The sequence below is a fragment of the Jaculus jaculus genome, chromosome 23, assembly GCF_020740685.1.
Source record: "Jaculus jaculus isolate mJacJac1 chromosome 23, mJacJac1.mat.Y.cur, whole genome shotgun sequence".
NCBI classification, from domain to species: domain Eukaryota; kingdom Metazoa; phylum Chordata; class Mammalia; order Rodentia; family Dipodidae; genus Jaculus; species Jaculus jaculus.
In genome coordinates, this window is record NC_059124.1 from 9,921,547 (window position 1) to 9,947,765 (window position 26,219).

The 26,219-nt window shown below is 47.9% G+C and overlaps 1 protein-coding gene and 1 long non-coding RNA gene across 3 annotated transcripts; both read left to right on the forward strand.

The window, feature by feature from the left end:
* The first annotated feature begins 2,677 nt into the window (after positions 1 to 2,677).
* Positions 2,678 to 3,892, forward strand: LOC123456466. The gene is made up of 2 exons (XR_006634560.1): positions 2,678 to 2,910; positions 3,001 to 3,892. It is a non-coding gene; the product is annotated as an uncharacterized LOC123456466 (long non-coding RNA).
* A 4,601-nt stretch (positions 3,893 to 8,493) lies between these two features.
* C1s (complement C1s) lies at positions 8,494 to 25,741 on the forward strand. 2 transcript variants are annotated; one of them, XM_045139737.1, is made up of 13 exons: positions 8,494 to 8,562; positions 11,845 to 11,974; positions 12,799 to 12,863; positions 13,651 to 13,858; positions 14,106 to 14,283; positions 16,587 to 16,712; positions 17,526 to 17,725; positions 19,018 to 19,171; positions 19,978 to 20,093; positions 21,319 to 21,397; positions 21,872 to 22,000; positions 23,647 to 23,721; positions 24,608 to 25,741. In XM_045139737.1, the coding sequence occupies exons 1-13, from the start codon at positions 8,549 to 8,551 to the stop codon at positions 25,402 to 25,404; spliced, it is 2,271 nt and encodes a 756-aa protein (XP_044995672.1). In that variant the 5' UTR covers positions 8,494 to 8,548; the 3' UTR covers positions 25,405 to 25,741. The 2 variants fall into 2 exon arrangements, with proteins under 2 accessions (XP_044995672.1, XP_012806657.2); XM_012951203.2 differs by lacking the exon at positions 8,494 to 8,562 and having other exon boundaries at positions 11,794 to 11,974; positions 12,713 to 12,863.
* Positions 25,742 to 26,219: the final 478 nt, after the last annotated feature.

Consider the following 26,219-nt stretch of genomic DNA (forward strand, 5'->3'; position numbering starts at 1 on the left):
GAGCAGCCCCCCCCCCCCCCGCCCCAGTATTCACGTGCTCCTTCCTTTAGTGCTTCCTCCTCCTCCTTGGTGCAGTATTTGGGCTGCCTGAGGAGGACTTGCAGGGCAAAGGGTATTTCCTGGGGTCTCAAGGAAGGAGGGCTCACTTCCTTGAGCAGAGCTGCCTGTCTGGCTGTCTAACCCGCTAGCTGGTTTCCTCGTCTCTCTTTGTCTCAGTTTGGAGTGTGGGCTTGTCAGCCAACTCCTGCTGCAGCCTTGGGGCTCCAGATTGCTTCCCGAAGCTGAAGGATCTGGTCGCTGGTTTCAGCATCTTTCCTCCTGATGGCAACAGTCCTCTCTCATTATGAATGGGACCGTGGACACGTAGTGTGGCAAAAGCATAGCTGGACCTGGTTTTGTGGCTCGCCCCCCTTCTGCAAGGAGGAGGGCTCTGGTGGGCTCATGTAATTCAGCCTTTTGGACTGACCAGTCGCTGGGAAGTCTCCCCTCCAAGTCCCTATTGGCAGCAGCTGTCATTCCCTTGCTCTAAACTTTGGCTCCCAGCAGTGAAGATTTCTGAGTCTGAGCTAGGGAGTGGCTCATCCTTCAGATCAGGTAGGGGAGAGAGTCAGTCCTCAACACTTTCCTAACAGGAACGGAGGCTCTCCTTTCTCCTCTGGGAAACACGAGGCAGGGTTCTTGGCTTGGGTTGCTCTGAGCATGGTAGAGTCGGTGAGGCTGGCGGTGGAGAAAAGCTGATAGGTACGCTGCGTCAGGCCTGATCCATAAGCTCCATCTGCCCTGGGAGGGATGGGCCTGGGGTTTCTGGTAATGGACAGAGGGGTGTCAGGTCCTCTCTAGCTGTCAGGTGGCCTTAGTTTGGAGATCTTCTCCATGTCTCAGTGGGAGAGGGTGCTGATGGCAGTGGACGATCTTGGTTTTCTTCTTGTGGTCGAGCCAGCTAAATGCAGGGTGGTGGTGCCTTTTGGTTCTGATTGGCTGTAGGAGGCAGCAGGTTCATGGATGGGAGATATGGGGGAGGCTCAGCGTCCATTCAGGGGCCTGATGAATTGGGAGTGTCTCTTTCGGTTTGGTTGTTCCTGCAGCCAGCACGGCAGCTGATTTCCTTGGCGTATTGGAAGTGGGGCAAGTCAGGTGGGCACGAAGCAACATGTACTAGGAATTGATGTACAGAAACCAATCATGATGACTGGGGTTTCCAGTGCAAGCTTTTCTCGTTCTACAGATGGTAGCCAGATCTAGGGTGCCCTCAGGTGGCTGTTCCAAATCAAAGGACTGACAATCGGTTTCACAGAAGGTCTTCAGCTTCAATGGTTTCTATTTGATACCATAATTTCCAGAATATCCTGCCTTAAACATTTCTAACATAGTCTGGAGTGCCACCGGGCACTTTGACTGGAAGGAGCACATCTTAATTTATATGTGCCTAGAGTGTGCCTTGTGTGCACAGGGGGTTTGGAGAGTCCGGAGACTCTTTCTCAGTCAGATGCCTGCCTGGTTGGTCACCTTGTGGCAGTTTAAGGGAGCTTACTTACCTTTAGGGCCACACATATAAACCCCACGCCTGGCCAGAGCCCCCTGTTTTTAAGGTGAGTGCCCATTTAGGTGAAACAACTCTGGAAGAACTGCAGGTTAGGGTCCTATCAGACTTCCTAGCCGCAGGGCCATGGGGCCATTAATCACTTTCTCAAAGTCACACTCAGTCAGAGTTCAAACAGTCAGAGTTTAAACAGAACAGTTTCCCTTATTTAGTCCCACTGATAATCCTGATCTAGCTAGTTTACAGAGACTGGAACAACTGTGGTTCTGAGAGAAGGAGGGCCATCACCTTGGCACCGCCTCAAGGTGCGGAACGCCTCCTGTGGGGATCAATCTGGGCAGGCTCCTTACTGTACTGAGCTTCCTGGGGCTTTCCTATTTGATGTGACCAGCCGCTTCTACTTCTTCATCTTGCTGTGTTGCTTGGATGCTGCAGTCCAGGGCTAAGCAGCCCTCCTTCCAGCTTCCTGGTAGGAGATGCTGGAATTGTGTGTTTGTGTGTGTGTGTGGGGGGGATGCACTTCTTGGTTCCAGAGGCTGTAGTGGGCTTCAGAGCCCAGGAGTGACACCCCCTTCAACCCAAACAGGGGGCCAGCCATCTGATCTTGCTGGGGCTTCCAGGAATGTTATGGGAACTCCTGGACAGATTGAGACTTAGAGCCACTTGGGCAGAGAAGAGGAGGATTTACTCACACTAAGGGGCTGATGCCCAGATATCCCTGTAATGGAACCAGCCCTAGGCTTAGGCATGCACGGCCTTTTATATCGTTCACCTATAGCAGGTGCAGTCAAGCAAAAATTACAGAAGCGTGCGTGGTATAAGCAAGCAGCTGCACAGTTTGAATGTCTTGTAACCCTTGTTCAGTTAGCTCAAGCCTATCAGTAGCTCACAGGCAGGTAGGGAGGCTTATCTCTGTCCCCTGGTCTCTCCCTATGGGTACCTTGTGGCGGGGGTGGGGTATCTCTCTGTCCCCTGGTGTCTCCCTGGGGGGGTCTTTCAATGAGTGGGAGCTTATCTCTGTTCCCTGTGAGTAATTCCTGGCATGGTTTGGACTTTACAACAAGCTTGCTTTAATTTATCTGTTTCCTATTAGAATACCATTATGTCAACAACTCATCTGCTCTTTCTGGAGACAGGAGTGGAGTGAAAGAAGTCATCTTGCACCCATGAGAGCTCAGCGAGTAAGCACTGGTTAGATTGCCTCTTAAAGCAGTGGCATGGCCTGTACTCAAGAGCAATCAGAGGGGCTGCCGGGCAGGGCATGAGGCCACGGTGACTGTGCGGAGTCCAGTTGTCAAACGCCAAGGGAGTGAGGTGAGGCTGTCACGAATGTCCCCACGCTCAGCTGTCAGCTTCTGTGGAGAAGCTAGGTAAAGTGAGACCCAGCGGTGAGAAGGTGGGTTGTTTGGCTGTTGTCTACCACCTCAGCGCCCATTTCATCCTGTTTTGATTTTTTTCAGAATACCAAACTATATTTACTGTTTACAGTAGCAAATGACAACAAATCGTGTACAAATTGGTGACTAAACACAACGAAGCCAGCAGACATCCCACCCGAGCCCACACGGTGAAACAGCAAACAGGAACATTTTCTGCAGGATTCTAAGCAAGCAGATGATGGGTCAGTGTCAAGTGACCGTAAAAGGCAGAGAATGGCCATCAAGCAGCAATGGACCCCTACAGAAGGACAGCAGGCAGAACCACGAACATTTTAACTGGTATAAACCCCAAATGCAGAAGTGAAGTCACGACGGGGGCATAGTTTCAGGTACATCTGGAGAGCGGCAGAGCCCACGTCCATGAGAATGCGCTCGCCTTTTCGTGGGTTTCTTTTGCAAGGACCCTTCGAAGCTGCCCTTTTTGTAGAACCAGCATCACACCATCTTCAGACTCTGACTGCTTTCTCACTGCAATCCTCCCTTTTCCAGAAGTGACCCCAACACCCCTCCCAATTTATCACGTTCCTGAAGTGACCTGGACCACCCATCCTCATCATCACTGGAATGACCCAAGCCACCTGTCTGGTTATCACTTTCCTAAAGTGGCTCAAACCCTGAGGCAAGGGGAACTGTCCAGCAACCAAGGAAATTCAATGTCCCCACTACCCCAATAGGTATTCCCTAGTCTGTAAGGCTTTTTTTAAAGAGTCTTGCTCTAGCCCAGGCTGACCTGAAATTCACTGTGTAGTCTCAGGGTGGCCTTGAACTCACTGTGATCCTTTTACCTCTAGCTCCTGAGTGCTGGGATTAAAAGCCTATACCACCAAACCTGGCTTGGGAGATGGCTTTTTGACCTGCCTTGTCAAAGCCCTCCTCTGAATAAAGCCCTGAATAAAGCCTCTTTCTACGTTGAGTCAGATCTTCCCTGTCATTTCTTTATTTATTATTTTTTTTGGTTTATTTTTATTTATTTATTTGAGAGCAACAGACAGAGAACGAGGCAGAGAGAGAGAGAGAGAGAGAGAGAGAGAGAATGGGTGTGCCAGGGCTTCCAGCCACTGCAGATGAATTCCAGATGCGTGCGCCCCCTTGTGCATCTGGCTAACGTGGGTCCTGAGGAATTGAGCCTCGAACCGGGGTCCTTAGGCTTCACAGGCAAGCACTTAACTGCTAAGCTATCCAACCCCCATTTCTTTATTTTTAAAGATAATTTTATTTATTTATTTGACAGAGAAAGAGAGAGAGAGAGAGAGAGAGAGAGAGAGAGAGAGAGAGAGAGAGAGGACGTACCAGGGCCTCCAGCCGCTGTAGATGAACTCCAGATGCGTGCACTCCCTTGTGCATCTGGCTAATGTGGGTCCTCGGGAATCAAACCTGGGTCTTTTGGCTTTGCAGGTAAACACCTTAATTGCTAAGCCATTTCTCCAGACCCCCCTTTTATTATGGCAAATTGTGTGAGAATTGTAACTCTTCAGGACATGACCGAGAGTGATGCAGGATTTTGGGGTTCAAAAGGGGTCTCCTAGAATTTATAAACCCTTGGTTTTGGGTTCTTTCCTACCTTTAATAAATAATTAGTAAATACAGACTTGCCAGGCATGGTGGCGCACGCCTTTAATCCCAGCACTTGAGAGGCAGGGGTAGGAGGATCGCCATGACTTCAAGGCCAGCCTGAGACTACATAGTGGATTCCATGTCATTTGAGATAGAGTGAGACCCTACTTTGAAACCAAAGTAAATGAATAAAGAAAATAAAGACAGACTCAAGAAGGATAAATTATGAATTATTAAGCTTATTTAGGGGAAAATTCCAAATTGTTGGGTTTATTTAAGGGAGATTGGCATCTAGGAAGAAAAGCAAGAACAGAGACATAGACACGTGGGAAGCAGGGATCTAGGAGCTTGTGTAGGGAGATGTAGGAGAAACCAGCATGGCATCTGCCCTGTGGTTTTTTTTTTTTTTTTTTTTTTTTTAAGGTAGGGTTTCACTCTAGCTCAAGCTGACCTGGAATTCACTATGTAGTCTCAGGGTGGCCTCGAATTTACGGCAATCCTCCTACCTCTGCCTCCTGAATTCTGGGATTAAAGGCACGTGCCACCATGCCTGGCTACCCTGTGTTTTTAGAGGAGTTAAGAGGATAAACAAGAGACCTGCTCCATGGGAGGGAATAAATCCCTGATACTGAAAACTTAAAACAGAGGTAGTCATGAGCCCTAGGGGTGTAACGTCTGCTGCTGTCTGGCTAAATGTATATACTATGCTTATCAAACTGCCTGGTGAGCACTTCTCTTAATGTTCATACCCTTATATTAATGCTACTCTCACTTTTGGTAGAGAATCTTCTCTTTTCAGATGGCAGTGACCTTGGGGTGACTCAGAGGGTATCATGGTGCTGGAAAGAAGTGACAGGAGTGCTCAGTACTGCAATATCTCTATCACACCTTCCAAGGCTCAGAGTCTAATGTGGAAGAGGTGGTGGAAAGAATGTAAGAGCCTAAGGAAGGGTAGGACACCTTACAATGTGCTCCTCCAGACACAAAATGGCCTGGATATCCATGACCTCACAGTGCCTGACACTACCTACACAAGACCATCATAATAGGAGGAAAAGATCATGACATCAAAATAAAAGAGAAACTGATTGAGATGGGGAGGGGATATGATGGAGAATGGAATTTCAAAGGGAAAGTGGGGGAGGGAGGGTATTACCATGGGATATTGTTTATAATTATGGAAGTTATTAATAAAAACTTGAAAAAAAAGAGGGTGAATGGTGAGGTTCTTTGGGCCTCTCTCTCCAAGCAGTGAGCTAGACTGACCAGTAGGGGTGCTTAGATAGGTCTCAATCAGACGAGTTCCATTTTGTGGTGGCATGTGGGGTGGCATCTTATGGTTTTCTTTGAGCCTCAGTTCCTAACGGAAACTACCTCAAAAAGGTAGCTTTCTCCTAGCCTCCTTCATGAAGTCAAGGTGGAGGCTGCTCCGTGGAGGGCTGTCTCTGGGGCAAATCCCCGACAGCTGGGCAGGGTAATTCGCTTGCCTGGAAGTTCCTCCTCCTCTCCCCTTCTGGGCTGCACCCTGGCAAGGCCATTCCCTGTACCGTAGCACTGGATCATTCAACCATCCTTAGCCCAAGAAGATGGTGAGTCAGGCCTCCGTCTCCCTTCCTAAGATAGCTGTGTGAGACAGCCTGGGCTCCCTTGTCTTGTCCTCAGAAGGCTCTGGGAGCCTCAGGCCAGCGACCATGGCTCAGGGACGCCTGGCCCGCACTTCCACCCTCCTGGGCTCTCAAATTCCCAAAACTTCACCGGTCTTCTGGCTGGACTGTTGCCGTGGCCAATCTTAAACTCTTAGATCCAAAAGCTGTTTTCGTCCTCCATTGTAAAAGCAGGGATGGCATTTATCTATTGTTATGTTGATGTGTTTGTGTGACAGATGCAGCAGGTCTCTTGTTGCTGCAAGCCAATGCCTGCTTTGCCTTACTTGGTGGCCGGGGAACGGAACCCAGGTCAGCTCCTCGTTTATGAGGCATCTCCCCAGCTCCAAGAATCGATATTGCTGTTGATAGCGTTTGCCTCCAAGTTGAGTCCTTTTTTATCCTGTTGGAATTGTGGAGCCAATAACAAAACCAAGCACTAGTCGAGACTTCTGTTTTTGGTCAACGATAGAAGAAGCAGGAGATAATTTGTTTTAAAAAATATTTTATTTCTTGGGCTGGAGAGATGGCTTAGCGGTTAAGCGCTTGCCTGTGAAGCCTAAGGACCTTGGTTCGAGACTTGATTCCCCAGGACCCATGTTAGCCAGATGCACAAGGGGGCGCACGCGTCTGGAGTTCGTTTGCAGTGGCTGGAAGCCCTGACGCGCCCCCTCTCTCTCTGTCCCTCTTTCTCTCTCTGTCACTCTCAAATAAATAAATAAAAATGAACAAAAAAATTAAAAAAAATTTAAAAATATTTTATTTCTTATTTATTTGTTTGACAGAGAAAGAGGGAGAGAGAGAGAGGCAGAGGAAGAGAGGAAGGAGGGCGATAGATGCAGAGTAAAAGGAGTGACAGGTCCGGGCCGTGGTGGCTTACGTGTGGTATCACAGTGAGTTCTGGACTAGCCTGGCTACAGGGTTAGTTTCAGGTCAGTCTGCCTCAAAGCAAAACAAAACAATGGGGAGGTCATATGATGGGCTAAAGTGAGACCCTATCTCGAAAAATTATTTATTTATTTACAAGCAGAGACAGAGAGAGAGAGAGGAGAGGCGAGAGACAGAGAGAAAGGGCATGCCAGAGTCCACAGCCACTGCAAATGATCTTGGGGCGCTGGTGCCGCTGTGCACATCTGGCTGTATGGGGGTCCTGGGGACCGAGGCTGTGCTTTGGAGCCATCTCCCCAGACCCTCCCTTGTTTTTTGCTGGGGATTGAACTCGGGACCTCAAGTGGGCTGAGCTGTGCTCTACCTATGACCACATCCCCAGTGATTCCTGTTTTATCTCCGAGTTAGGTGGTCAGCTGTGCATAGCTAGTGTTACCCTAAATACTGCCTGGTGGTCTAGCTACGATTCTGTCCTTCCCTCATTTTGTTTGTCTTTAAAGACAGAATGCCTGAAGGGCAGAATTTTCTCTACAGTAGGCTGTAGTTGAATCTAAGATTGTTGTCAGGGTGACCAATTGAAAGCCTTATTATAACCCCATCTACATGCTAAATATATCCCCCTCCCCACAGAGCTGTGACAGTTGACAGTTATCGTGATGACAACTGGAACAAGCCATAAAATACGGGTAGAGAGGCAATACTTGAAGTTCCAGAAAACTCTCTCCCATTCCCAGACAAATATGAATGTTCCTTCCCTCTCAGTTGTCCACCGGCCCATTCATTTTACTCTGTACCTATAACCTTCCCGCCTCCAAGAGTTGAGAAACTGATTCGGGAGTTTATCTCTCACTTTTATTTTTTCTTTAAATTATTGTGAATCAGGATCTTTCTGTGTAGACTAGGCTGGCCTTGAACTTGAAGAAATGCTCCTGCCTCTGCCTTTCAACTTTTGGAGTTACAGTATGCTCAGCTTAAAAAAGAGAGAGAGAGAGAGAAGGAGGGCATGTCAAGGCCTCTAGCTGCTGCAAAAGTACTCCAGATGAGCCGGGTGTGGTGGTGCACATCTTTAATCCCAGCACCCAGGAGGCAGAGGTGGGAGGATCTCCATGAGTTTGAGGTCACCCTGAGACTTCATAGTGAATTCCAGGTCAGCCTGGGCCAGAGCAAGATCCTACCTCGAAAAACCAAAAATAATACAACACAAAACAAAAGTACTCCAGATGCATGAGCCACCATGGGCATCTGGATTACGTGGGTACTGGGGAATTGAACCTGGGTCCTTAGCCTTCATAGGCAAGTGTCTCAATCACTAAGCCATCTCTCAAGCCCATGCTCAGCTTTTCCTTCCATTATTTCTTTTCTTAAAAAAATATTTCTTTTTTCATTTTGGGATGTGTGTGTGTGGTATGCAGGTAAATGCACCCTATGGAGGCCAAAGCTAGCTGACCAGGGAGCCCCAGCAATCCTTCTGTCTGCCCTGCTGAATGCTGGGTTACAGGTATGCACAGCCATGGGTGACTTTTTATGTGGGTGGTGGGATTGAGCTCAGGTCCTCATGACTGCATAGCAAGTGCTCTTGAACCAATAGGCCATCTTCCTAACCCTCCTATTTCTGTTCTTGGCCATGAAAAAGCTTCCCTCACTGCTTAATTGGTGCCTTGTCTTGTTACTGGTTCCCCAATTCCAGAAGGAAGAATGACCTAGTTTGGGAACAAAACTGGTGACAGCAAGACCTAAGCTTGTCATCTAACTGCAGGCGTAGCTCTGGGTGCTGGATGGTGAGATGTGCGCAGATACTGCTTTTTTAATCTGATTTCTCCAGAAAGATGCGGGGATCCGTGTGTTTAGTTTTCAAATGTTAATGCTTGGTGATGGAGTGCTATTGCAGTCTGCAGGGGAAGCAGAAAAAAAGATACGACTACTGTTTGTGGTCACCATACTGCATTGTTTTCTTAAAATTCTCAACAGGAAACTGCTTCTGACCCAAGGGTCATGGTTGAGGGACTGGGTTTTTTTCTGAATTGATGCCTGATTGGCAAGTAGAACTGAGATGGGTTTTTTCTATTCATTTCCTCCCTCCCTTCTTTTCTTTTCTTTCTTTCTTCCTCCCTCCCTCCCTCCCTCCCTCCTTCCCTCCCTCCCTCCCTCCCTTCCTTCCTTCCTTCTTCTTCTTTTCTTTCTTTTTTTGTTTGTTTGTTTCTTTTTTGGAGGTAGGGTCTCACTTTAGCCCAGGCTGACCTGAAATTCACTGTGTAGTCTCAGGCTGGCCTCGAACTCACAGTGATCCTTGTACCTCTGCCTCCTTAGTACTGGAATTAAAGGCATGTGCCATCATGCTCATTTTTTTTTCTTTTTAATTTATTTACTTGAGAATGAGAGAAGGAGAGAGAGAGAGAGAGAGAGAGAGAATGAATGGGCATGCCAGGGCCTCCAGCAACTGCAAACAAACTCAGATGCGTGCCATCTCATGCATGACTAAATGGCATGGGGGAGTTGAACCTGGGTACTTAGGCTTCTCAGGCAAGTGCCTTAACTTCTAAGCCTTCTCTTCAGCCCTCTTTCTTTTTGTGTGTGTAGAGTATGGGCAGTATGGTATATGTTAGGGAAAAAGAAACAAGAGTGAAGATCCGGCTCAATCGCAGACTTAATTCAGGGCTGCCTGAGAAGAGCTCTGACCAGGTGGATCAAAAAGCCCCCTCCCGGGCTGGAGGGATGGCTTAGCAGTTAAGGTGTTTGCCTGCAAAGCCAAAGGACCCAGATTCGATGCCCCAGGACCCCCGTCAGCCAGATGCACAAGGGGGCGCACGCATCTGGAGTTTGTTTGCAGTGGCTGGAGACCCTGGTGCATCCATTCTTTCTCTCTCTCACTCTCTCTTTCTCTGTCAAATAAATAAATAACTAAATAAAATATTAAAAGCCCCCTACCTTACAGAATAGGGGATGTTTAATGGGACAGTGGGGGCATTGGAAGTCCTTGGTTTCTAGGTGGTCCACCTTGCCTCAGGGCTTGGACCTCTGGGGAGAAGTGATCATTGGACGGGTTGAGAGGGTGTACAGTTAGGCTGACGAGACCCCTGAGAGTGAAAGAGGTAGCAAAGTCTGCACTTGCTGGAAATCAATGACTTCTTATCTCTTGCCTAGTTCCCCAGACCTGTTTTTCCACAGACAACCAGGACCCCTCCTGGAAGGGAGGTCTTTCATAGCATTTAAACGTTGTGATTTAAGCATTCAGCGCCTGGAACTTGGTGTCAGGGCCCAGGCGGGAGGTTCTTTACCCCATCCAGCTTCCCACATGGCAGGAGCTCCTTGAACTTTCTTTTCTCTCTTCTTTTTCTGTGTGTCCCCCCCCCCCCCAACCAGCCACCACGCAGGTACCTTTCCTGGGCTCTGTACTTTCCTCAAAAAATATAATAATTTAATAATTATCCTTCTCAGCCTTTTTAAAAAAATTCTTTGATTAAAATTAGAAACGAACCTAGGATTTGGGGTTCAAGAACTTTCCTGGACCCTGAGCACCCCGTTACAAGGTGGTTTGGGCCATTCCAGGAATGTGATAGTTAGGGGGGTCGTTGGGTCGCTTTGGGGAAGTAGAGGCTCACAAGGAGATGGCGCCAGAGTCCAAAGAGGGCGTCTTCCTGGTTCAACGGTGTGTGAACAAAGTAAACCTGGAGCTGCTTTTCCTCAGCCACAGAGCCCAGGGATTCTCCAGTCGCCACCTTCTGTGGACTGAGGTGACACACATGCATGGTTATGCCCAGTTTTTGTTTTTTTGTTTGTTTTGTTTTTCGAGGTAGGGTCTCACTCTAGCCCAGGCTGACCTGGAATACACTGTGTAGTCTCAGGGTGGCCTCGAACTCATTGCGATCTTCCTACCTCTGCCTCCCAGTGCTGGGATTAAAGGCGTGCGCCACCACGCCTGGCTTAAAATTTAAAATATATTCAGTTAATTGAGAGAGAGAAAGAGAAAGGGTATGGGTGGGCCGGGACTGCCTGCCACTGCAAATGAACTTCAGATGCAAGTGCCACTTTGGGCATCTGTGTGCCCCATTTTGTAGGTGGGGTTCTGGGGAGTCTGACTTGGGTGATCTCTGCCCACCCTCCCCTGCCCTGTGTCCTCTTGCTTAACCATGGGGCCATCTCTCCATCTCCTTTTCTTTCTTCCTTCTGTTTTTTTTTTGTTGTTTTTTTTTTTTTTGTTTTTAGCCCTGGCTGGCCAGACACTATGTGTAGCACAGGCTGGTCTCAAATTCTCGGTCATCCTCCTGCTGGGATTACAGGAATAGGCCACTATGTCTGGCTTTGAGATGACATTTTTAGGGGGAAGAAGATATGTGAACCTACATAGCTCAGGTCTAGGTATCTGCCTCGATGGCAGGTCGTGCCCCAGCTCTGACGATGCCTTTCCTCAGTTGCAGTGTTCTCCCTGATCCTAACTCGCACGCAGGCCACGGGCTGGGCTTCCCCAGTTTTGCTTTCCTTCTCTTGTCAGTCCCCTCCTCCTTCTAGAAATCACCTGACTTCCCTGAAAACTGGGAACTTCAGGAATTAGGCAATCATGAAATTTCCCATTCCTCCTTTCTCCACCCCCCACCCCCATCCCCACCCCCAAACTCTCTCTGGATTAGAGGAATTTCAGACTTGGAGGGAAGAGGTGCAGTTCCAGTTTTCAAAGCAGAGGGCGCTCCAAGATCAAGGCTGAGTTACCCCTTTCCATGTCATGGTCTCCCAGCCCCCGCTGTTTGGATCAGGGAATTTTGAGCGCTCACACTCCCTCCCGTAGGGAATGTTCTGAGCAGATCGGCGGCCGCAGACTCTCACGGAGGCCGTCCCTTTGGAGCCACGGGGTCACCCAGCATGGCCACAGGCAGGAGAGAGGAGACCGACCCACTTACTCCCACCAGCTTTTGAAGGTAACAACCTTGGAAATGAAAAGCAAAACTTTGATGGAGGACAAAGGAAAGACAGAAAACCTTATGGAGAAAGTTTTGGGGCAAAGATGGAGGGTTGAAACAAGTACAGTTAAAAGAAGGCAGACTATAGACCAAGGGTTTCAAATAGGCTGATCTCATCCCAATTCACCCTACCATGCATGGTTCATGGGTAAAAGAAATTTGGAGAAGATGTCCTTGGAACTGTGGGAAGGTAGCTCACCTTTTTAGTAAGCAGCAAAACAAATAAACAAGCTCTGAAAGATTACTGTTGCTGCTCGGCTGCCCTTTCCCTGTTCATGCAATCCTTCTAGCAGCAGCTCTCCCCTGTGAGTCCAAGGCCTCTGTCTGTCCCTGTCAAAGCAGCTCATCCCCTCATAATTGGCCCTGGGACATCAACAGAAGCATCCGAGATAACAAGCATGACAAACAGGCCATCGTTATAAATGAGGAGGGAGCCCAGATGGTTAGGATGGGCAAAGACTGCTGACCACCCTGGTAAAAATGGAGATATTGTTCCTCGAGGGCATGTCAGGGAATAATGGGGTCTGAAGAAGAGCCCAAGAATGCTGGGAAAAATTCCGGAGATGGCTCAGGGAAGCAATGGGAGGAGAATATGATTTAACGCTATTCTAAAACGTAAGTTGAGGGAGGGCGGAAGAGACCAGGAGTCATATGGTGACGGTTATTCATATGAATCTATGTGGTGTTCTTGCAAAGGGGACACTGAACCAAAGGGGGGCCGCGAACTAAAAAAGACACCTGTGTTTCTTGATAAAAGACAACAAGACCTGCCACTCTTTCAGCTCCAAAGTCCAGCGGTGCAGAGAACCAGGACCACCAGAGACATGGAAAAGTTGCTAGAGATGTGGTAAGTGATTAGGGGTCTACAGACATGTGTATGAACTCCATGGTTCATTCTCAGCCCCCCCCCCTTCACTTTTTGAGAAAAGGTTGCTATGTAGTTCAGGCTGATGAGCTCATGGTCCCCAACCTGTCTCCTGAGTACCTGGGTTATAAACATTCCTGCCATGGTCCCCGTCCCTGTCTTCTCCTGAGAACGAGGGTTATAAACATTCCTGCCCTGCTTGGCTTCTCCTCATGCTCTAAAGAAAAGGTTTGGATCTGCAAACGAATCCCAGACTCATACACTACCTTGCACAATTGGCTTAGGTGGGTACTGGAGAATTGAACCTGGGTTCTTAGGCTTCACAGGCAAGTGCCTTAACTGCTAAGCCATCTCTGTAGCCTAAGGGTTGGATCTGAAACCCAGTTTTTCAGTTTGATTGGCCTTTTTAAAAATGTTTATTTATTTATTAGAGACAAAGAGAGAGGGAGAGAGAGAGAGAGAATGAGAATAGGCACACCAGACCTCTAGCCTCTGCAAATGAACTCCAGGCTTTGTGCTACCTTATACATCTGGCTTATATGAACAAGAAGAATTGAACCTGGGTCCTCGGGCTTTGCAGGCATGTGCCTTAACCGCTAAGCCATCTTTCCAGCTTTGATTGGCCCTTTCTTTACTGCAACCCGAGCCTCTCTCATGATCTTGTTTTCTGTTCTCTCTTTTCTTTCCTTCCTGCTGTGACAGATGCTGGAGGTCTTCATGAAGCTGTTGGTACCCAGGTTCCCCACCTCACTATGCCTTTTTTTCCTAGGTGTGTTGTCCTGTTTTCTCTTCTGGCATGGGTTTCTGCTGAGCCTACCATGTACGGGAAGATCGTGTCTCCTAACTATCCTCAGGCGTACCCCAATGAAATAGAGAAGACCTGGGACATAGAAGTTCCTGAAGGTTTTGGGGTTCACCTCTATTTCACCCATCTAGACATAGAACTGTCAGAGGACTGTGCATATGACTCAGTACAGGTACAGCACAGGCATACAAGGAATGGCGGTGGAAGGGCAGGGCTGGGTGGAAAAATGAGAAGATGAAGGAGGCAGTGTACAGTCAAGAAATACTGTGGAACTGGAGGCATGGTGCAGTGGCAGAGATCTTGCCTAGCGCGCATTCAGTCCGTTCTTCAATCTCCAGCACTATAAAACAAAAACATATGTTGACCATTTTTTGCTCATATCCAAACTCCTTTTACATATCATTCGATTTTTCTCTTAGATAATGTCAGGAGGCATTGAAGAAGGGAAACTCTGTGGACAAAGGACTAGCAAAAGTCCCCAGTCCCCCATTGTGCAAGAGTTCAAAGTCCCATACAATAAACTCCAGGTGACCTTTAAGTCAGACTTCTCCAACGAAGAGCGTTTTACTGGGTTTGCTGCGTATTATACCGCTGTAGGTAAGGCTCACTGTATGCACATGACTTACTGACCCAACTAACAGACTGGAGGCAGAGAGGGTGGGGATGGCGCAGCGGGCAAAGGCCTTGCCCACACGAGCACGAGGACCTGAGTTTAGATCCCGGGGACTCTTGTAGAACGCCTGTAATCCCAGCACTTCGGAGCCCGAGACAGGAAGATCCAGGGGCTAGTAGACTGGTGAGCTCCAGGCTCAGCGAAAAACCTTGTCTCGAAAGAAAGAAAGAAAGAAAGAAAGAAAGAAAGAAAGAAAGAAAGAAAGAAAGAAAGAAAGAAAGGAAGGAAGGAAGGAAGGAAGGAAGGAAGGAAGGAAGGAAGATAGATAGATTTCACTGTGCATTAGATGAGGATTTTGTTTATAAGTTTTTTGAGATGTGGTTTTATTATACAGCTTAGGCTGGCTTCAAATTCTCTATTTTGCTTCCACCTCTTGAGTACTGGGATTGTAGGTATGAGCCATAGCACCCAGCTTTGTTTATCATTTTTACAAAGTGTTAACTTACCCTGGATCCTTCCATCATTTGCTTGTGTGAAATTCAAGCACACGATCATACCTAAGTGGTGATGGTCATAGCATGCAATAAACAGTAATTTATTGACGACTACATATTAACAATTTCACCTGTGTTAGCAGTCTTTACCTCATCCCTTCAAGGTAGACACGATCATCTCCATTAAAGATCAGGAGGCTGATATTGGTGGTACAGGTTGTAAACTCAAGGCTTACTTGTGCTGCAGATTGAGTTCAAGGCCAGCCAGGACAAGACTGTGTGTCTAAATAAAAAAAATATAAAGAGGGGCTGGAAACGTGGCTCAGTGAGGAAAGTGCTTGCTGGGCAATCTTGAGTACATGAGCTGGGATCCTCAGAACCCACATAAAACTGGACACACTTGCAGATGGGGGGGGAGGGTGGCCAGGGCAGAAGAACCAGCCTGGTGATGAGAGACCCTGCTTCAGGCAAGACGGAAGCGTAGGAGCGGTACCTGAAGTTGTCCTCTGACCTCTACGTGTACGCCCCCACCCACCCACGCCCCCCCACCCCCACACACCCACCCACACCCACCCACACACCCACACCCACACATACACACACACACAAAACGAGTAAAACAAAGGCTTGGAAATCAAGTATGGGGTCATATACTCAGGAGAATAAAGAATTCAAGGCAAGCTTGGGCTATATAAGATAAAAAGAAGGGGGAGCCTGGCAAGTTGGCATATTCTTTTATTTTGTTTTTGTTTTGCGAGGTACGGTCTCACTCTGGCCCAGGCTGATCTGGAATTCACTATGTAGTCTCAGGGTGGCCTCGAACTCATGGCAATCCTCCTACCTCTGCCTCCCAAGTGCTGGGATGAAAGGCGTGTGCCACCATGCCCGGCTTTGGCATATCCTTTTAATCCCAGCACTTGGGAAGCAAGGGTAGGAGGATTGTTTTGAGTTTGAGGCTAATCTGGGACTACAGAGAGAGAGAGTTCTGGGACAGTCTGGGCTAGAGTGAGACCCTACTATAGAAAAAAAAAAAAAAAAAAGAAGGGTGGAGGTTGGGAATATATCTCAGTGGTAGAATGCAGGTTTAGTCTTAAGTACTGAGAGACAAAAAAAAAAAAAAAAGATAAGGCAAAGCTATTAAAATGAACAATTTAGGGCTGGAGCGATGGCTTAGTGGTTAAGGTGCTTGCCTGAGAACCCCAAGAACCCAGGTCTAATTCCCCAGTACCCACATACGCCAGCTGTACGGGGCGGTGCGTCGTCTGGAGTTTGTTCATGGCGCCTAGAGGCACTGGCACACTCGTTCTCTCTATGTATGTATCTGCCCCCCCCACAAGTAAATAAACAAAAAGTAACAATTTACCAAGAATTGTATAAGGAATGAATGCATGGCACTCTAATTGATTCAAATATGGCATTCTAATCTTCAAATTCAGGAGCCTTCCACATCTAAGCAAGAGAAGCCAGTGTGGTGAGAACTCCTTTCTAGATGTGCAAAGGTGGCCACCCCTCTGGAATCGTAGTGCAGGAAAGTAATTAGAATAGTACCACCTTGATGTCCTTGTGAGTCTGTTTGTTCTCTGGAGACAGGGTTTCACACTGTAGCCCAGGCTGGCCTCCAATGCCTCAGCCACCCAAGTGCTGGGATTTCATGTGTAGCCGCCACACCTGGCTTTGGGGCTCTTTTAAGTGACAGCCCTTCCTGCTTTTCCTTACCCTTAACAGTTTTGAATTTACTGTCGTTCTTCCTTCCGGGTCTCTGTCCTTGACTTCAGTTTTTCTCTATTCTGTAGACGTAAATGAGTGCACAGATTTTGCAGATGTCCCTTGCAGCCACTTTTGCAACAACTTCATTGGTGGTTACTTTTGTTCCTGTCCCCCGGAATACTTCCTCCATGATGATATGAGGAATTGTGGAGGTGAGGTTGGCATCAAGACGGGTGAATGCTCAGGATGTGGAATGGACTGAGGGTCCAGAAAGGGTCTTTGCATCTTTCCTCTTGGGGCTAGTCTTGCCCTTCCACTCTTTTTAGTATCTTGGTATCTCCTCTTAGTTATCCATAAATTGACTGGGAGCCGCAGGAGAGGAAGAAGATAAGATGTTAGCTTTCTGTTCCTGTGGTATGATAGTCCAGATAATTAAGAGAAAAAATTACTCATTTTTAGCTCATGTTTCAGCTCCCAGTCTGTTGGCTCCATTGTTTGGGAGTCTGTGGTAAGGCAGAACATCACTGTGGGGACCCATATGGTGGGGCAAAGCTGTGCACCCAAGGGAGCTGGAAGCGAAAGGGGAGGAAGGCGCAGGGCTCCCTATAGCTTCATCAAAGTCGCACCCGAGGACCTGATTTCCTCTCACTAGTCCCACCTCCTAAAGATCACGCTGTCTCCCAAGCGTGCCACACGCTGGTGACCAAACCTTGTCACTTTGGGAGGTATTTAAGACCCAAACCATGACACACAGTTCCAGAGAAAGGCTGGTTAATTGGAGAAGAGACATTGCCTGTGCAAAGACTGACTAGAGCTCTTTACAACCCTGGAGAATTCCATCTTAAATCAAGTCATGGAGCCCTCAGGCACTGGCCCTGACGAGCCGCTGGTGTGATGGTGTTGTGAGGGCTCCACCAGGAGAGCAGATCCTGGGCTTATGACAGAAGGAAGGCCTTGTAGAGGAGAGTGGCACTTCGTTGATGAGCCTCACATTTGACTCCTCCTTTCTCTTTTTTCTCCCTCAGTTAACTGCAGCGGGGATGTATTCACCGCACTGTTCGGGGTGATTGCAAGTCCCAACTATCCCAACCCATACCCAGAGAACTCAAGGTGTGAATACCAGATTCGCTTGGAGGAAGGGTTCGAAGTGGTAGTGACTATGCGGAGAGAAGATTTTGATGTGGAGCCAGCTGACTCAGAGGGGAACTGCCAAGACAGTTTAGTTGTGCGTGGTGGATGACTAATTCTTTACATTTTAAAATTGGTTTATATATATATACATACATATATATATATATATGCATGTTCATATGTGTGAAGGTGCATGTATGCATACGGGTGAGTGTGACCATGTGTGCATGTGTGCATGTGTGGAGGCCAGAGGTTGAGACTGAGTGTCTTCCTCACCTGAATTCTTGAGATAGGATTTCTCCCTGAACCTGGAGCTCACCCATTCAGCTCGACTAAGTGGCCAGTAAATTGTAGGGATTCTCCCATCTGCAGCTCTCCTGTGCTGGTACTACGGGCATGTGCTCCTGCCCTGGGCTTTTTTTTTTTTGGTTTTTCGAGGTAGGGTCTCACTCTAGCCCAGGCTGACCTGGAATTCACTATGGAATCTCAGGGTGGACTCGAACTCATGGCAATCCTCCTACCTCTGCCTCCCGAGTGCTGGGATGAAAGGCGTGGGCCACCACGACCGGCTGCCCTGGGGTTTTATATGGGTGCCAGGGACCCAAACTCATGCTTGTGTGGCAAGCACCTTATTCCCCAGCCCTGTAGATGATTGGCTCTCCCCTTCCTCAGCTCACTTAGAGATTGTTGGGATGGAGACTCCTCCTTCTCTTTGATCCTGGTGATGAGCCCAAGCTCTTGTCTGTAACTTGGAGCCACAGCCCCAGTCGGAGAGAGTATTTCTTCCTTCCCTTCCCATCCATTGCCTCCTCTGAGACGGCTTCCGCGAGGGTGCACCTGGCATTCTGTGCAGCCAGGCTAGCTGCACACTGGGACAGTCCTGTTGCATTAGCCTCCGAATGCTGGAATGACGGCCGTGAGCCATCTTCTCCTCCTCCTCCTTATTTTTGGTTTTTCAGGGTAGGGTCTCACTCTCTCGCCCAGGCTGACCTGGGATTCACCGTGTAGTCTCAGGGTGGCCTTGAACTCACAGTGATCCTCCTACCCCTGTCCCCGGGGTGCTGGGATTAAAGGAGTGCACCACCATGCCCGGCTCTGGCTACTTTTTTATTTTGACAAAGAATATCTAGCTGAATTGCCCAGTCTGGGCTTAAATTTGGGATTCTTTTACTTCTGTTTCCCAAGAAGCCGAGATTACAGGCCCATGCCTTCAGCCTCAGCTTTTCTGGAAATCAAATGTGTCTTTCCTCCTGTCTGTTCTTTTCTTCCCTTTCTCCTGCTTCTTGTTTCATATCACATTTATTATTTGTCTTGTTTTCATGCTCTCCATTTAATTTCTTCCCTTCAGATTCTCTTTTATGATTTCATTGTTTTGTTTCTTTTCAGTTTGTTACAGACAATCAACAATTTGGTCCTTACTGTGGTAATGAATTTCCTGGACCACTAACTATTGAAACCAAGAGCAATACTCTTGATGTCATCTTTCAAACTGACCTAACAGAGCAAAGAAAAGGCTGGAAGCTTCGTTACCATGGAGATCGTGAGTAACCTTTAGTGCCTCTATGTGGTGGTAATGAAGTCCTTGGACAATGTACAAACAAAATAAATAGATTGTTTGGTTAGAGTTCTAAGATACTTTAATTCCTTTGTAGTAATACTGCCAGGAGTTGCTAAGGGTTGGGGAGCTGGTTCAGTGGTTAAGGGCCCTTGCTTGCAAAGCCTGCTGGCCCTGATTTGACTCCCCAGTACCCACACAAAGTCAGAGGCACAAATTCGCACATGCATCTAGAGGCCCTAGCATGACCATTTTCTCTCCTCACAAACAAACAAATAAAAGTATTAAAAATGTAGTTGCTAGGAATGTCTCAACATCTAATAGTCCTTCGACTAGTCTTGAGATTTCAAACATCGGGTAGTTAGTTAATGGTGCCATATTATTTAAGACCTCTGCCATATTAGAATATTGGACACTGGAATTGAGGAAAAGGGATCGTGGAAAGTATCTAAATGGCTGGGGTTGCTGGCACGTACCCATTACCTCAGCACTTGGGTAGCAGAGGCAGAGAGTTCATTGCAAATCCGAAGCCAGCCCATACCTTGTCTCCAAAAAAAAAAAAAAAAAAGGTAGGAGCCAGACATAGGCACATGCCTTTAATCCCAGCACTTGGAGGGCTGAGGTCGGAGGATCACCATGAGTTCAAAATCAGCCTGGGACTATAGAGTGAGTTCCAGGTCATCCTGGACTAGAGTGAGACCTTCACCCCCCCCCCAAAAAAAAGTACGAATGATATAAATTAATTATAATCTTCAACTATTTAGTAAAATTTTGTTTCTGTCCTTTTCTAGCAATCCCTTGTCCCAAGGAAATCACTGCCAATTCTGTTTGGGAGCCTGAAAAGGCAAAATATGTGTTTAAAGATGTGGTAAAGATAACCTGTCTGGATGGCTTTGAAGTTTTGGAGGTAAAGGACTATTCAGGTTTCTATCTGTTATTGTTATTGATGAGGATGAGCATAGTGAAATCATCCTGTCATCTACTGAGTGTCCTGTTTGTCAGATATTAGCTTTATTATTTTTGTTTTTTGTTTTTTTCAAGGCAGGGTCTCACTCTAGCTCAGGTTGACCTGGAATTCATATTTAGTCTCAGGGTGGCTTTGAACTCGCAGTGATCCTCCTACCTCTGCCTCCCAAGGACTGGGATTAAAGGCGTGCACCACCACACCCGGCAGATATTAGCATTTTTGTCATGGACAGAACAGCTCATGGCCTTCAGTCCTTCCCGTGAGTTGTGGATACTGTCAGTCAGTTTGGCTTCCCTGCTTCAGTCTTCCCAGGGAGGGAAGCTGATATGTTGGACAAAGCTGTCTGTCTTTTTTTTTTTTTTTTTTTTTGACAATTTTCATGATTGTAAACAATATCCCACGGTGATTCCCTCTCTCCCCTCACTTTCCCCTTTGAAACTTCACTCTCCCTCTCAATCAGTCTCTATTTTATTTTGATGTCATGATCTTTTCCCCCTGTTATGATGATCTTGTGTGGGTAGTGTCAGGCACTGTGAGGTCATGGATATCCAGGCCATTTTGTGTCTGGAGGAGCACGTTGTAAGGAGTCCTACCCTTCCTTTGGCTCTTACATTCTTTCCACCACCTCTTCCTTAATGGACCCTGAGCCTTGGAGGGTGTGATAGAGATGTTTCAGTGCTGAGCACTCCTCTGTCACTTCTTCTCAGCACTATGGTGCCTTCTGAGTCATCCCAAGGTCACTGCCATCTGAAAAGAGAAGGTTCTCTAACCAAAAGTGAGAGTAGCATTAATACATGGGTATGAACATTAAGAAAAGTGCTTACTGAAAGCTCTTTTTTTACTCAACTCTTGGGTACTTTGGATCATTCTTCTAAGATGTTCAGTCTCTTTTAATGAGAATTCCTCATTGATTCCATTTTTGGATTTTAGTTTTGATATTAAAAAATAAATGATTGAGCTGGGCATGGTGGCGCACGCCTTTAATCCCAGCACTTGGAAGGAAGAGGTAGGAGGATCGCTGTGAGTTTGAGGCCACCCTGAGACTCCATAGTGAACTCCAGATCAGCCTGAGCTAGAGCGAGACCCTGCCTCAAAAAAACAAAACAAAAACAAAACAACAACAAAAAAAAATAAATTATTAACAGTGACATCTGTTATTCTCCAGGGAAACGTTGGCTCAACATTTTTCTATTCTACTTGTCAACACAATGGAAAGTGGAGTAATTCTAAACTGGAATGTCAACGTATGTGTTTTTCAACATGGAACTCTTTTTCTTCTTTTTCCAAAAAAACTGAAAAATCAGCATATCAAACTTTAAGTCCATGGTTCCTCTTAGGCTTGTGAGCAAGGGGGTTGGGGTTTTGAAGGGGAGCTGGTCATGAAGGATTGTCTAATGCTAGCCCTGGTCTAGTCGTAAGCATGTTTCTTTGAAAGAAAGGGCTGTAGTAGGTAGTCCCAAGAGAGTATATTCTTGGCTCTTATGCTAAGCTATGCTAGCCCATGCTAACCACTGAGAACCAGGCTATACAGGCATCATTCAAGAGTCTGTATTGGCATGTCTCAGAAGGTGGTGCCAGTTGGAGAGGTTAATATTGGGAGATCTAACATGGGTGTGCCTATCATGGGGTCAGGAAGGAATGAGGCTGTAATGGGTCTATAACCCTGCCTGGCAAGGAATGGCTGTCCTGATAATCCATCTCTTCTCTTCCTCTCATAGCTGTGGATTGTGGCATTCCAGAACCCATTCAGAATGGTAAAGTCAATGATCCAGAAGATACTTTATTTGGTTCTGTCATCCATTACACTTGTGAAGAGCCATATTACTACATGGAACATGAAGGAGGTGGTAGGTCTCTTTTGCTGAAGAAAAGAGAGGGAAGGACTATGAGTGACTGGGATGGAGTAGCACAATCTTTCTAGGTTGGAAAGAGTTTGCAGTGAAGTGAAGGAGACATTGTCATCCACTTGGCTTTGATTTTCGATATTAAAACAAATAAATTAGCCAGGAGTGGTGGCACACACCTTTAATCTCAGCATTCAGAAGGCAGAGGTAGGAGGATCACCATGAGTTCAAGGTCACCCTGAGACTACATAGTGAATTCCAGGTCAGCCTGGGCTAGAGTGAGACCCTACCCTGAAAAACCAAAAACCAAAACCAAACCAAACCAAAACAAAACAAAACCAAACAAAAAATTAACAGTGACATTTGTTATTCTCCAAGGAAGTCTAAGGACATAGTTTTCATGTGGGGTAGGGTACATTTCAAGGATAATTCATGGGGAATTATAGAGGTCACCAGCTCAACTTACCTGTAGCATTTCCTGTGATTATTCAACTTTGGGCCAGTTATTTCATATAAAACTCTCATGATGATCTGGTAGTGGTACAAGCCAATAATTCCAGCATTCAAAAGGTAGAGAAAGGGGCTGGAGAGATGGCTTAGCAGTTAAAGCACTAGCCTGTAAAGCCAAAGGACCCAGGTTCCATTCCCCAGGACCCACATAAGCTAGATACTCAAGGTGGTGTGTGTGGCTGGAGTTCATTTGCAGTGGCTGGAGGTCCTGGAGCACCTATTCTCTCTCTCTCTCTCTCTCTCTCTCTCTAATAAGTAAATAAAATAATTTAAAAAAATGGTGGAGAAAAGAGGAGTTCAGTGCCAGCCTGAGCTATATAATGAGACCCTGTCTCCAAAAGCAAAACAAGACAACCAATAACAAAATCAAACAAACAAACACAAAACCCACAGGAAGAATGTTTCTGGTAGTAGCTGAATGTTCTGTACATCATGATAATTAGCCTTCTCCTCCTTCTTCTTTCTTTTCCACTTCTTTTTGTTGCTCAGAGATAGGGATTCATGCAGCCCAGGGCGCCCTAAAGCTTGCTAAGTGGCTGAGGCTGCCTTGACCTCCGGATCCTCTTTCCTCCATCTCCTAAGTGGTAGGATTTTAGGCCAGCACTATGCTTGGCTCAAGATTCTTTTTAAGCTGATTTGATCTGGTCTCCTGCTCAACATCCAGAGGAGCTAAGGTTCTGTATGAAAGGGGGAATGGAGAGATGTGAGGAGCTGAGGCACTGTATGAAAGGGGGAATGGAGGAGAGATGTGAGGAGCTAAGGTTCTGTATGAAAGGGGGAATGGAGGAGAGATGTGAGGAGTTAAGGTTCTGTATGAAAGGGGGAATGGAGAGATGTGAGGAGCTGAGGCACTGTATGAAAGGGGGCATGGAGGAGAGATGTGAGGAGTTAAGGTTCTGTATGAAAGGGGGAATGGAGGAGAGATGTGAGGAGTTAAGGTTCTGTATGAAAGGGGGAATGGAGGAGAGATGTGAGGAGCTAAGGTTCTGTATGAAAGGGGGAATAGAGGAGAGATTGAGGAGCTAAGGTTCTGTTGAAAGGGGGAATGGAGGAGAGACGTGAGGAGCTAAGGTTCTGTATGAAAGGGAAGTGGAGGAGAGATTTGGCGAATGTGACCTGTGTTCCTTCTTTTATTGCAGGGGAGTATCGCTGCTCTGGTAATGGGAGCTGGGTGAATGATGTACTAGGAACTGAGCTTCCTAAATGTGCTCCAGGTAATCAGGGCTACGGTGTGGGTGGAGGACGGAGGAGTCACACATGGTGGGAGTAGATGTCACCTTCTGAAAGCCACCGTAACCCTTTTAGGGAAAGGATTTAGTCTTGGCCTCCCAGAGTCCAAACAGGGAGGTGGCAGTAACACTGGGCTGTAGGCATTCCCTGCACTCTACTGATTCTGGTTGATTTGAACGGAAACAGGAAAAGGTAGGCAGAGATGGTGACATCATTAGTCATTAGGAAATGTAAATAAAAACCATTAAGAACTGCGTATGGCAGGAAGCAGAGGTAGGAGGATCACAGTGAGTTCGAGGCCAGCCTAAGACTACATAGTGAATTCCAGGTCAGCCTGGGCTAGAGGGAGACCCTACCTTAAAAAAAAATTGACAGAGGTGGGCATGGTGGTGCCCACCTGTGATCCCAGCACTTTAGATGCTGAGGCAGGAGGATTTGAAGAAGGGGACATCCTTGGCTACATAATGGGTCTCTCTCACTCATACAAAAGGTTTCATTTGAGTACCGGTAAAAGGCAGAAAGCTTGGGTCTACAATGTCTGTGGGATGAGAGCCCCAGCACCCGCTCCCAGCTTAGTCTGTGGTCTCCTACGCCCGAGCTGGATGTGAAGTGTGCCTTGGAGGGCTTGTGGGTCAAGCTGTGGGCAGCGGAGCACCCCAGGGCACCTGGGCGTGGTAATTCAGGCGCCGCTTCGTTTCGGTGATCTCTCTTGTGACCGCGCTGGTGGCCCTGGTATCGGGGACGCTTGGGTAAGGCTAGGGTCAGTTGGATACGCGAGAGCTTGACTGTGGCCGGCTGAGAAGCTCGGGGTCAAGTAGTTGAGGGGGGCTGGTGCTCAGCATTGTTTTCTGTTCCCCCCCCCTTGTCTAGTCTGCGGAGTCCCCAGTGAGCCCTTTGTAGGCAAGCAGCGGATTTTCGGAGGCCAGGCTGCAGAGATTCAGAACTTCCCCTGGCAAGTCTTCTTTCAGAGCTCGCGGGCCGGCGGGGCGCTGATCGACGAGCGCTGGGTGCTGACGGCGGCGCACGTGGTGGAGGGCACCCCGGACCCCACGATGTACGCGGGCTCGCGGTGCATACGGGCCAGGTGCCTGGAGAGCGCGCAGAGGCTCACCGCGCACCGCGTGCTCATCCACCCGGGCTGGAGGCCCGTGGACAACCCGAGCGCACGGAGAAACTTTGACAACGACATCGCGCTGGTGCAGCTGAAAGACGCCGTGAAAATGGGACCGACCGCCTCTCCCATCTGCCTGCCGGGCAGCGCGGCGGAGTACGGCCCCACGGAGGGCGACCTGGGGCTCATCTCGGGCTGGGGGCGGACCGAGGAGAAGGACATCGTGGTCCGGCTCAGGGGGGCCAAGGTACCGGTGGCTACTTTGGAGAAGTGCACAGAGGCCCAAGGGGAGGACCCCAGGGCCGAGGCCGGCGCCTATGTGCTCACTGATAACATGATCTGTGCTGGGGGCGAGGGCGCAGACAGCTGCCAAGGGGACAGTGGGGGGGCTTTCGCCGTGCAGGACCCCAATGAGGGCAGCCCCAAGTTCTACGTCGCTGGCCTGGTGTCCTGGGGCAAAAAGTGTGGTTCCTATGGGGTCTACACGAACGTGAAGAACTACCTTGACTGGATAAGGAAAACCATGCGGGAGGCCAGTGACCCCGGTCATGACTAGGCCGTGCAGATGCCACCACCTTCTCCAAGGCAAGGCTCAAGCCGTTGTTTTCGGGTCCTCACACCGTTGTCATTGTTACTGCGCAGTGACAGAGAGAAGATGCCTGGGTGTGGCTGATGTAGAACTCGCTGGAGGCAGAGTTTCGTGATGGAGTCGGGCTGATTTCTCTGGCTGTGAATACCTCTTATTAGTAGCAACACAGGAGTGGCCCTTGTCTCTTTTACTAGCCTACAGGGGTCTCTCAGCGTTTCGTCTCTTTTTACATGTTTGAAATTCCATCAGCCTTATCATTCTCAGTGTCCATTATCCACTTATAATAAAGGATGTGCACAGCCCAGTTCGGGATGAGTCGCTTTGTTCCGCATCAAGACTTCCGACTCATGGAGGGGGATAGAATGAGAGAGCTACCCTATGACAGGGTGCAGGCAGGCAACCCGCCACTCAAACTGGACTGTCATTCCTTCCACTGCATGTCGCCAATAGTTAGAACTGATGGTTTAAGGCCTACAGTATGTCACCTGGACATTATTTATTTGTGTGTGTGTGTGTGTGTGTGTGTGTATGGATGGATGGGTATGGGTGGGCACGTTAGGCCCCCCTACCTCTGCAAATGCACATGAGATGTCCATGCCCCCTCTTATTTTTTCTCATCTGGTTTACTTGGGCAGTTTGGTAATTAAACCCAGGCCAGCAGGTTTTGTAAGCAAGTGCCTTCAACCTCTGAGTCATCCTCCCATCCCCTGAACTGAGCTCTGTACCAAAGTTCAATGATGATGGTGAGAGAATTTCCCCTAACAATCCCTAGGGGGAAAAGA